Raw genomic sequence first — 12646 nt, forward strand, 5'->3', positions numbered from 1 at the left:
AACAATGGAACTTTTGAGTTTTAGAGGATTATGAAATGTAAAATTTATTGGTTTAAAATTTGGAGAGAAAGATGGTTTATATAGAGATGGAAAAATTTTTAGAAACCACAATTAATTTGGACCATTGGATTTTGGAAAAGAAAAATCAATGGTGGAGATTTTAAACTAAACTAGTCGTTAGATATAAACAAAATATAATATTAAATTCATTTTTTTTAAAATTAATCCAAAAATATAAAAAAAACATACAATGTGTCAAAAACTAGCCGTTACACACAAATATAAAATAATATTAAATTCATTTTCTTTTTAAATTCATTCTTTTTAAAGTCAATCCAAAAATAAAAAACATACTATATGTAAAAAAATTAGCCGTTAGACACAAACATAAAATAATATTAAATTTATTTTTCTTTTAAATTTCTTTTAAATTTCAATTTTTTTATTTTAAATCAATCCAAAAATCAAAAGTCCATCATATGTTAATCTCTTAATGATCCACCATTCAACCTGCCACACGTCTACATGCAAATGGTCTGGTTATGCCACGTCATCCACCATGGTATTTTTTCTATAGACTTGTTTCGGTCATATGTCTTCGTTTTAGCTCCGATTTGAGTGATTCAAGAGGTGTTGGAATCGTTGTTCTGAGCTCTACACTATGGACATATTAAAACACTAAAATTTTCAGTAATTAAAATATAGTTTGTTATCATTAAAACATTGATTAATTAATTAATTAAAATTAATTAATTTGATATTAAGGGCCAAAAAACCAACATTATATAGTTCTCTGACTTAGGCATCAAAACTCTTTTTCTTTGTTTTGCAGGTTCCTTTACTCCTAAATTATAAATTTACCGTTGTTGCCACGTGAATGTCAGGAAAGCTTTTTCTGGGCCAAAATTTGGCATCAACCGTGTTTTTTTCTTACTTTATTTCCTTTACTTGTTTTTTGTAATATTTTTTAGTATTTTTATTAAACAAAATAGTTCTTGTTAAAATATTTATTTTTTAAAAAGTTATCCAATTTTTAAATTCATATGAAAAGTTTACATTCTATCAAAAAAAAAAAAATTGAAATTTTGTTTAAAAATTTTCATCCCATCTTGATAGAAGTAGATAAAAAATAATGTTTGGTGAAATAATTTAACCTTAAGATAAACATACTTTTTAAATTACAAAAGATTGCACTACATACTCCTAAATTAATAACTTGGCCTTGGCTTACATCTCAAACGAGGCTTACTAACCCAAACTAAATAGCTCTGTACCCAAACACAAACTTCTAATTTTTCTAATCTATTAACTTCATACGTCAAATTCAAAACACAACCTTTAAAGAGGTGTTTGAACCCCAATTTCAATTACAATAGTTGGTATTTTTAACTATAATTAATTATTATATTACTATTTCAAATTTCTTTTGTTATCGTGTTTATTATTTCCTGTTTATTCTCTCTTTTCATATTTGTTATAATATTGAAATAATTTGATCCAACTCGGAGTCTATAAAAATCACTAAATGACGGTTTGTTAGCCTAATCTAAGTTAGGTTGGGTTGGTAAAAAAAAAAATTGGACCCGTATTTGTTGCACTAATAAAAATAAAATGGTGGGTTTAATAACTCACCATTTTATCACTCTCACTCTCACTCGGCTTCCCACTCGTTTTCATTACTCTCCTAACTCCCTTAATTACTTTGTCATTTTTCTCTCTCATGTTTCTCTTCACATTTACTCCTCTTTTCTCAAATTCTCTTTTCTTTCGTCGTCTGGTTTGTCTTTCTCATATTCTTTTTTCTTTCCCTATCTGGCTCGTATGAGTTTTATTTTCCCTTTTTTTCCTCAACTTCTCTTTCTCTTTTTTTGATTTTCTTTCCATGGTTGTTTTTTTAGATCTACTAGATATGAACTATTTTTTGTTTTGTAGATCTTACTAATTCTTCTTCTTCTATTTCATTTTTTTTTACTTAGATCTATTTTTTTTAGATTTATGTTATGGGTTTCGATCTATATGTTCGCATTTTGATTCCCTTATGTTTTGTTCTTCTTTACATTAGACAACCGTTGTAAAAATTTTTGGGTGCTTCAAGTAATTGAGGGTTAAAAAGTGATTGTCAGACAGAAGAAAAACTGTTTATTTTATTAAAATATGACATGTATTGTGGTGGAAAAATATAATTGTTTTGCAATTGAGTGTTCAAAATATGTTACATTTCCAAAAAGAGAAAAAAAACGTTTTCCAATTTTTAAGATAATTCAGTATTCATGTTTGAGTGTTAAGTACTTGTATTTAGTTATAATTTATTTGGAATATGTTTGATGTTTAGAAATGAAGAAAAAAATATGTTATGTAATTGAATATTCAAAAATTAGAATTCAAAATTTTGTATTTATTATAGGAATACTTTGTAGAGAATTTATCATGTTTTGAGAATAGAAAACAATAGAAGGTTTTTTAATTTTTATCTTAAAAAAATTAGGAAAATATGTATAATTCAACTTTGCACACCAAATAAAGATGGAACTCGACTCAACACAACACTCCAAACACGGGATAATAATTTAACAACTCAATTCAACTATATACCATAAACAAAGATTCAAAGCAGCTCAAAAACATTTCACTATCGACTCAGAAGTAAGTTAGAATTTCGCCCTCCCACTTACCACATATATAGGGAGGAAGAAGAAGAAGGGAAAAAAAAATTAATTGGGCGGGGAATTGATACAGAAAGCAGACCTGCCGAAGGTTGAGAGTCCATTTTCTCAGAGCAAGAAAAACGGTTTTCGCTCTTAAGCCATCTTCCATGGCTTATGAGAGATTTAGACTTTGTAGCGACCTACTCCGTTCGAACTCTACTAATTTCTTCAACTCTTGCCCATGGAAGATTCTCCATTCTTGCTGTAATTTCACTGTTCTTTACCAAATCAACATATGCCTTCTCTGTTTCTTCAAGCAATTCCCTCTCCCTCTCTCTCCCTTTGTCTTTATAATCTTCATTTTTCCCATTCCGTCTCTCAACCTAATTTCTAAGAAACCCCTTGTCCTTTCAACAACCTCCCTTTCGACGTCCCAACCATTTGCTTTCCTAGTTCTTCAAATACACTCTGCTCTTTGTCCGCTTCTTCACTGGAAAACCCAAAATCCATTTGGGTTTTTGCTTCTTTCATTACTCCAACCCTCTGATTTGGGTTCTTGAAGTCGGCGATGATGAAGCTCTGCTTTTGGGTTTTCGCTATTTTTTTGGTTTCGAGGATTGCCGCTGTCCCCAATGCTGTCCCCACTGAACGAATTTCAGGTTTTCCATTGTTCTTTAACTTTAAATTATCGATATGCTCTGTTTTGCTACTGTTATCTTGATCCTCATTTCTGATTTGCATTTGGGTTTTTCTTTTTTTCCGTAGATTTCTTGTTTCCCAAAGTTGCTACTTTTTAATACATAATTATGCTATCGAGTTCTTGTGAGTCAGTTTCTGCTCTAGTTCAGTGATTACGTTGGAATTTCGAAAGTAAAATGAAATGAACTTTACGCTACCATGCCCCCACTGGCATAGCTAGAACTTCATGTTCATATTCTGCAAATGTTTTTGAACTTCAGGGGAATATGCATTTTGATCCCAAACCTTGGCATATTTGGTGATTGTGGTATGTTTATTGGATGTAGGAAGTGCTGGGGATGTGTTAGAAGATAACCCAGTTGGAAGATTGAAAGTGTATGTTTATGATCTTCCAAGCAAATACAATAAAAAGACTCTTCAAAAGGATCCAAGATGTCTCACTCATATGTTTGCTGCTGAGATATACATGCATAGGTTCTTGTTGAATAGTCCTGTCAGAACACTCAATCCCGACGAAGCTGATTGGTTTTATACTCCAATTTATGTCACCTGTGATCTCACCCCCAATGGCTTGCCATTGCCCTTCAAATCCCCACGAATGATGCGAAGCGCCATTCAGCTGATCTCTTCCAATTGGCCTTATTGGAATAGAACCGAAGGCGCTGATCACTTCTTTGTTGTGCCTCATGACTTTGGTGCCTGCTTTCATTATCAGGTAATGTATTCTTACTGCAATAGTATGTATACAAGATTACATATGTGATATCCTAGATTAAATATGTCATGACCTATCACTATAAACTTTTGGGTTTAGGAGTTATTAAACATCGTATGAGAGCATGAGGTCATATGTTCGAACTACCGTAATATCATTTTTTTCCTAATTAATATCGTTGGTTACTTGTGGCCTGTGGGTTTTATACTAATTTCCAAGCTTCCAAGCTTACAAGAGATGAGTGTTACGAAATGTATTAAAACTAATGTAGTATAACCTCTTTAAGTTTTTAGTTCATTCGAGATTAATGTGATATCAGATTATGAAATCCTATCTTGAAATCTATTTCTTTCCCAATTAGTATTGGTAATCACTTGTTAGGTTTGGGCGTATTTTCAAATCCACAAAGTAAGGGCATTAAGAATATGTATAAATGATTATATATATCATTTAACTAATTAAACTTGTTTATTTAGTGGTGATCCAAAATTTAAGCCATTATATTACCAAGTGTTTAGAGTAGATCTTTCTTCAAGTATATGAATCATCATCCCTCGTTGTGGCTGAGAGACAGATGCAATAATCTTTGCTCTTGATTGTTGTAATGTGTAGGAAGAGAAGGCTATTGATCGTGGAATTCTTCCCTTACTCCAGCGTGCAACTTTAGTTCAAACTTTTGGACAAAGGCACCATGTTTGCTTGAATGAGGGTTCCATCACTATTCCTCCATATTGTCCTCCGCACAAAATGAAAACCCACCTGATTCCCCCCGAAACTCCACGTTCTATCTTCGTCTATTTCCGGGGATTGTTTTATGATGTTAATAATGACCCAGAAGGTGGTTATTATGCAAGGTGTGCGTCTGTTCTGTCATTTTATTTCTTACATTCTTAATATGGAGCAAGGCTGAATACAGCACTAATATGGTTATTGAAATTTGACTGTGTTTTGATGATTTACTGTAACGTGCAGAGGTGCAAGAGCAGCAGTGTGGGAAAACTTTAAAAATAATCCTCTCTTCGACATCTCTACCGACCATCCAACGACATATTATGAAGATATGCAGCGGGCGATATTCTGTTTATGTCCTCTTGGGTGGGCACCGTGGAGTCCAAGGCTGGTGGAAGCGGTGGTGTTTGGTTGTATCCCAGTTATCATAGCCGATGACATTGTCTTGCCTTTCGCCGATGCTATTCCATGGGAAGAAATTGGTGTGTTTGTAGACGAAAAAGACGTGTCCAACCTCGACACAATCCTTACATCAATACCACCCGATGTAATATTGAGGAAGCAAAGACTGCTGGCAAATCCATCAATGAAACGAGCAATGATGTTCCCTCAACCAGCTCAATCCGGTGATGCTTTCCATCAGATTCTGAACGGTTTGGCTCGAAAATTGCCACACGATAAAGGTATCTACTTGAAGCCTGGTGAGAGAATTTTGAATTGGACTGCAGGACCTGTTGGGGACCTGAAGCCTTGGTAGATAAATATTTCAACTTTTTGGCTGTTGTGTTTGTCATTCATACAAAATGTATCAAGTAGAAAAGCTTTACCTAAAGTTTTGATTCATTCTGGGTACATAGCTTTTCATGTGTCTCTAGTTTTGTGGTATATCCCAAACCATTTGATGAAAAATATTGAAAAAAAAAGTATAAGAATCCCTGCTGAATATTCAACGCATTGTGGTGTCCTCCAAGCCCAAAAGGACAAGCATAGCCCAATCAGTACCTAAAATTTTTTCAAACTTCCCGTGGATTGACGTAGTCTTTTCAAACATTTTTGCCGAGTTTTTTTTTTTTTTTGGGTTTAGATGACCTTCTCCCTTGTGTCTTTATGTTTTATGACCTGTCTTCCATTATCTTATGAATTATAATCTGTTACTTACGTCAGAGGGCACTTTCAGTCTTTTCGACGAACTCCCGCTCGGGATGAGATCTCCAACTCGACACATTTTTCAAAACTCAAACTCGACTCTATCATAATAATGCAACGAAGAAACTTATAGGGAGACTCGACAGCCTAATGATTTCGGGTTGAGGATGAACTTACCAACCTGATTGCTTTTCCGAAGCCCTAATCCGATTTCCAGTATGCAACCCGATTGAATAAAATCCAAAATTTGGATTACATTACTTGTGACATTGCGACAGTGGTGAACGTCTTAGCTCGACGAGGCCTTTTCTAAAGCCCAGCCTGATAGTAAACAAAAAGCCCGCAATTCAAATTTATTAATCGTAATAAAGAAAAACATATTCTAAATCAAATAGAGTAGGTACATTACCTCTATCTTCGCCAGTCACTACTTATATTACTTGATAATGGTTGGTTGCTTGTTGCCCAATTATGTCTTTGATTTTCACACCCAGTGCACCTTTGAGTCGGACGGTCTTCTCCAGCGGATGGAATCTGATTGACACGTGGCCTATCAACACTGGTTGCAATTTTTTGGTGGTAGGATAACACATTCTACCGGTAGTTTTCTCCACTCAAAGAATATCCGCCTGGGAATATTAGTTTTGTGTATGTTAGGATTAGGGATTGCAATGCTAGGGGATTAATGTTTCTCGACCTTGCAGCAACTATTGCATGTGAGCATGGAATCTCTAAGTAGTCAAACTATTTGCATGTGCTCAGATGGGTGTTTAAGTTGACGACATCATCTAAGTGACCATCCCTAGTGATGAACGTATTACAGTCAATCAGCCTTACTTGGTACCATCTATCACTCTCGAATTCCTTAGCCACCTTTTTTTCAAATCCGAATATAAGGATGTACATGTGGACCATTAGGTTATGCACTCAAAAAACCATTCCTAGAGCTTCTCCTTAATAAATTCCAACAATGGTATGATCAGTAAGAGTTTAGCCTCAGTTGTAAGTGCATTGAAGCACTTCGCACTATTGCTGGTTATATTGTCATATCGTCCTAGAGATTGATGGACCCGAGTCCATCGCTCTAAGCTAACGTTCTCCAGGTAGTTGCTCCTAGTGCTTGTTGAATTAGAATATTCTATACACTCTCATTGCATCATTGAAACACTTTAGAATTGTACTATTCTTGAAGTGTTGCTATGTTGTTTTTAGGTAGTAAGTACAATGCATGGAATGTGTTGGGAAAGAATCAATCCACTGAGTTTGATATACTAATGTGGCAGTCAGAAACAATGACCATGTTCGGATCCTCCCATATGCAATGGTGAAGGTGTTGCATGAAGTATGTCCATGATGCATAGGACTCTTTGTCCACTATTCCATACGCGAGAGGGCATAATTGATTATTACCGTCGAAACTAATGGAAACCAACATGCAACCTTTATATTTGCCTTCAAATGTTGACCTATCAACCACCACTATGGGACAATAGCTAGCATACCCTCGGATAGAAGAGCCTAAAGCCATGAACATGTATTTGAAGTGTACTGTATCTTCTAATTGTATGACGAATACAATATATGGGCTTGCATTCTTTAAAGCTTCCCTGTAAAGCAAATGGAAACGGCTAATAGCTAGCATTCCTCCAAGGAGTCTCGTACTAGTGAGTACGTTGTCTCGCATGCACGCCATGCTTATCATAGCTTATATTGACTCCATATTCTCTCCTTATGTTATTAATAATGTGATTCGGCTTGTACTCTGCAGCCATCTTACCAACCATGCTTTATCATCCAACTCCATATGAACGAATATTAAATATATGAAGTAGTTCATCATGAATTGTGATTTCGGACAGGAACTCTCCAAAACATAACATTTTAATTCTATTAGCATCAAATTGTTCAAATATGACCAAACAGAACAATGGAAAATCGAAAGCAGATGGAAACGAGGACTAACCTGCTTAGAGAATTCAAGATGACTAAAAAGAGTAGAGATAGAAAGAAGATGCTTCTTACGAAAATTCAAAGTCCACAATGGTCGACAAATGAGCAAAAAACTTATATAGATTTATAAGTTTTTTAAATTTATACATCATGCTTTTGTTGGGATTTGTGCCCTAAAGTCTCGTGTCCTATAGTTTTTAAAAAACTTTATAAGAACACTTGTGATGTATAATATTATGATATTTACTTCACTTTTTGACTTTGCACATTTAGATGTTTTTATTTTACCATAAACCAATAAACTTAATATCTTTGGTTGTCTTTATGTACTTAAGCATGTATGTAGTGACATACAAGTGGATAATGTCTTAAGTGACAACCAAAATAGTTTGTAGTATATGGATATAGGAGGGAAACCTTATCCTGGTAACACTACGGATGCAGCCCGCTTTGTGGAATTGTTATAAGTGTTATGACTTATCACAGATGGTACGATCCTGATCATTCGTATAGTGGACATGTGAGCGGGGGCATCCTATACAAAAAGTTTTTATAAGAATTGACCTCGAAGTGTTAATGTCCCATCATATAACTCCGTTCATGACTGAGACTTCACTTCACTAGGATGACCATAGGTAACATGATCTCAATTCTGAGTGAGTTGGAACTCCTGTCATTGAGGGCGGTCCTTTGATTTACATGGGTGCAAGTGGCTAGAACGCCGACTCAAACCTACCACTTTGGGGATTCGTCTGATTTGGGAGCTGGGAACTCAGCTTCACAAGATGGAGTTCACTCCTTCTCCGAAGTAGGGGTAAGTAGATAGATTGCTCTCTTAAGGGCTGATCACGGGGCTTGAATGATGTGGCGCCACACACCTTCTCATGGCCCGGGAGGTGTTCACACATAGTAGGCCTATGTTGTATTGTTCATTAGAGAGATCAGTGGTAGTTAAGAAGTAAGATGTAACTATAGGAGCAAAACGATAAATTGGCTTGCTATAATTACGAGCATCTGTGAAGGGTCATTGTACTGATGATTAGTTATATCCAATGGACATAGAAATACATCTATGGCAAAAAGAGTTCAACTGTCGGTCTTTAGTGGAATGTCTGGCAGTTAATGGATAGTGGATATCGTGACTAAAGAGTTTAGTCAGCTATTCACTTACCGTTGAAGCTTCGAGCCATAGGTCTATAAGGTCCCCTTGGTAGCTTGGATACAAGTTGAGAGTCAGTTTTTGGGTCAGATTGGAATGTTCAAATTGACAAGAGGAAGAACTAATTAATTATATATGATATAATTAACTTTATATATGAGATACATTAATTTGGAGAAAATTAGATATAAATATGATTTATATCTAGTGGAGGAAAAATACTATGATTAATATATGATATTATTTCATAAGTTACGAATATGATGTGATCACATTCATTGGACGGTTAAAAGGGAAATGGGACGACGTCTCTTCTGTTTTAATAACAGATGAGTAAGTTGAAAGATCACTTTGAGATGCTTAAATAGCTCACGATGTGTTAAGCATGAGATGCGCGGACATTGTGCTAAAAAGTGTGTCATCGCTTAGAAAATTTGTGCCTGTACAATAGTGCCTGCACGATCGCTTACCTATACGATTGTGCTAAGCGATCGCTTAACGATTACACCTACGCGCTCTATTTACTAAAGGATCGTTTACCTTTTCCTAAGCGATCGTTTAGCTTCCGATATTTACTAAACGATCGTATAGACGATCGCTTACCTTTTCCTACACGATCATTTAGACGATCGCTTACCTTTTTCCTACACGATCGTATACTTCACCTAAACGATCAAGCATTTTGTTTATAAGATAGACGAGCTCATCTCCTACTTGCTTGATTGTTATATACGATTTCTCTTCCTCTTTCCCTTTACCAAATCCGAACAAAGCTCACCCTCTGGATTATCCCTCCAAGAATACTGAGGGCTTTGAGTGGTGGTGTCATCTTCATTTTCTTCCGTTCGTGTGGAGACTATTCGAGGTAGACGATTGGGTTTTAGATTTTATGTGAAGAAGAAGTCTTCAACTGGTATGATCTTTCGATCTCTTTAGCATTTTGAATGTATTTTAATATGTTTGAATGTATATGTGGTAATTTTGTCACAATGAATTGGAAAGATCCGCTTCTGCTTGTAGGTACTCTTTAATAAGAGTTCTTTAAGCTTTTTCTTAAGAAAAAGGCACCATTGTCCCGATCGGGTTAAGGCTTCGGGAAAGACACTGTCAGGGATGTTCACCACTATCGCGATGTCATGGGTAATATCATCCGAGTTTTGGATTTTATTCAATTGGGATGCATATTTGAAATTGGATTAGAATTTTGAAAAAGCAATCTAGCTGGTGAGTTCATCCCCAACCTGATATCATTAGACCTTGAGTCTCCCTTAAATTCCTTTGTTGCATTATTAGGATAGCATCAACTTTGGCATTTAAGAAAGGCATTGGGTTGGAGATCTCATCCCGAGCGTGAGTTCATTGAAAAGGCTAAAAGTATCATCTTATGTAAATAAAAGATTATAATTCATAAGATAGTAGGCGGTCATAAAACATAAAGGCGCGCGAGAGAAGGTCATCCATACAAAGAAACTAAATATTTGTTAGGATATCTTAGAAAAGGGAAATAAGACGCATTAGGTTAATCTGAAGGAGATGACAAAGCCTAAAGACAGATGAATGGAGTTTAGGGATTTATAATGGCATGTTTGGTAAGATAATCTAAAAAAATAATTTTAAAAATAAATGGTCCAAAGAAAATAGAGTTATATTTTATATTTTCATAGCAGATTCATAAATTAAATTTTAATCTAAAAAAAATTCAAAATGTGTTTGATAATATATTTATAAATTATAAAACTAACTATAGTTTCTCACTAAATAATAGGTTGAATATAAACTATCATCAATTAATTTATGAACTTGCTTTAAGTTATTACTTTTGTATAATAATTATTTTATAATATCATATAATATATGTATATTATATAATACATATTTTAGTGTACAAAATAATTGACTTTATAACATGTAATATTATATTTGTTATTATTTTTATCTTTTCTAATATAATTTTAAATTCAAAATCTGGATACGCAGATAATATAAAAATGTTGTTTTAAAAATTTGTAGTGTTTGGATCACATATTATAGTTTCTAGAAACATAACCCAAATTACATACCAAAAGCATATTCGTTAAATTCAGTTAATCTAAAAATATCAAACACAATCTGAATTGCCTACCAAATAGACCTTAAAGTTTCAATAAAACATAATAAAATACTCGGAGTCTTGGTTCATGTTCTTACTACTTCATTCTTTGCCGACTCTAATCCTAGAACATCGGTACACTAGAATAAAAGTGACTTTTAATTTTATTTTAAATCATTACTTTTATTTTGATAATAGAGAAACTAAAATTGAACATTTTCAATATATTGGGGGATTGATTGTTGAATTTTAAAACTTAGAAACTAAATTAGTACAAATTCCAAATATCGTGGACTAAAATTGTAATATATGTTGGAACTGACTTGAACTTTTGGTCTATAGCAAAAAAAAAAGGGAAAAGTAGTATGTCCACGTTAGAGGATTTTGATTTGCTAAAGGTATATATATGTTAGAAGTAGAAACTTTTCCCATATGTACATATCACCCTTGTCTAGGTTGAGTGGGTTTTGGGTAACAACATTTGTGGGAAAAAGGAACTAATTTTTTACATCTTTCCATCTAAAAATATTATATCCTTTTTGTAAAAAAGAAAAAAAAAAGAAATAATTTTTAACCTATGGCATTTAGGGGGAAAAACCGTTGAATTTTAGTTTTCAAAGGTTTCAAATATACCCTTAAACTTTCAATAAAAGTTTAAAAATACCCTTATCATTAGTTGATGAAACAATTAGTGTTTTGTTTAAAAAATATCATTGAACTTTCAAAGGTTTAAAAAAAACCCTTAAACTTAAAAAAAATTCAGAAATATCCTTACTGTTGACATATAAACAGAAACCGTTAATACTTCATTGCAAAAATACCTCTAAACTTTTAAAAATTGCATTTGTATCCTTACCTTTAAGAAAAGAAGTTAAAATTGCTCTATTACCATTTATCTACATCTTATCATCTCCCTTTCCATTTCTTCTTTCTCTTCTACTTCAATCTTTGATGTTCTTTTTGTATTTGGCTATTTATCATTTTGGTAAGTTTTAAGGGGATATTTTTATTTAAAAGTTTGTAAAATCTTATGCTTTAACTTGAAGTTTTGGTTTATATTTTGTAAAGACAAATTGGTGTAAGAATGGGACAATTGTGAGAAAATCGAAAGGATTAGTATGAAAAAATAAGATGTCTATATAATTTATTTTAAAATTAATTCTTTTTGAACTAAAAAAAACTTCAAACCACCTTTTTAAGGCTAAGAGTATTAATGCAACTTTTGAAAGTTTAAGGATCTTTTTTGAAACGAGTATTAATGATTTGTGTTCATATACTAATAGTAAATGTATTAATGAAGTTTCTTTTATTTGAAACTTTTGAAAGTTCAAGGATATTTTTGAAACAAAACATTAACGACTACCATTTAAAACGAAAGGCAAGGGTATTTTTTAAATGTTTTAAAGAGTTTAAGTTTATTTTTAAAAATTTTAAAAGTTCCTACGTAAACATTCAATACCCCAAAGAGATATTTTTCGTGGGATTGTGAAATATAAATCTTATTGGATTCAATA

At 33.5% G+C, this 12646-nt stretch overlaps 1 protein-coding gene across 1 annotated transcript; it reads left to right on the top strand.

Annotated features, from left to right (window-relative positions):
• Positions 1-2689: 2689 nt before the first annotated feature.
• On the top strand, positions 2690-5806 carry LOC120092527 (probable beta-1,4-xylosyltransferase IRX10). The gene is made up of 4 exons (XM_039050668.1): positions 2690-3304; positions 3671-4059; positions 4672-4913; positions 5032-5806. The coding sequence occupies exons 1-4, from the start codon at positions 3214-3216 to the stop codon at positions 5543-5545; spliced, it is 1236 nt and encodes a 411-aa protein (XP_038906596.1). The 5' UTR covers positions 2690-3213; the 3' UTR covers positions 5546-5806.
• The last annotated feature ends 6840 nt before the right edge of the window (positions 5807-12646 follow it).

Source organism: Benincasa hispida, chromosome 1, assembly GCF_009727055.1.
Source record: "Benincasa hispida cultivar B227 chromosome 1, ASM972705v1, whole genome shotgun sequence".
NCBI classification, from domain to species: Eukaryota; Viridiplantae; Streptophyta; class Magnoliopsida; order Cucurbitales; family Cucurbitaceae; genus Benincasa; species Benincasa hispida.

What these genes read in the sequence shown, in the direction of transcription:
- LOC120092527 (XM_039050668.1), top strand. Translation starts at nt 3,214, where the DNA reads ATGATGAAGCTCTGCTTTTGGGTTTTCGCTATTTTTTTGGTTTCGAGG. An exon ending in CCCCACTGAACGAATTTCAG is followed by an intron (nt 3,305 to 3,670) that starts GTTTTCCATTGT and finishes TATTGGATGTAG; the next exon opens with GAAGTGCTGGGGATGTGTTA. An exon ending in GTGCCTGCTTTCATTATCAG is followed by an intron (nt 4,060 to 4,671) that starts GTAATGTATTCT and finishes TGTAATGTGTAG; the next exon opens with GAAGAGAAGGCTATTGATCG.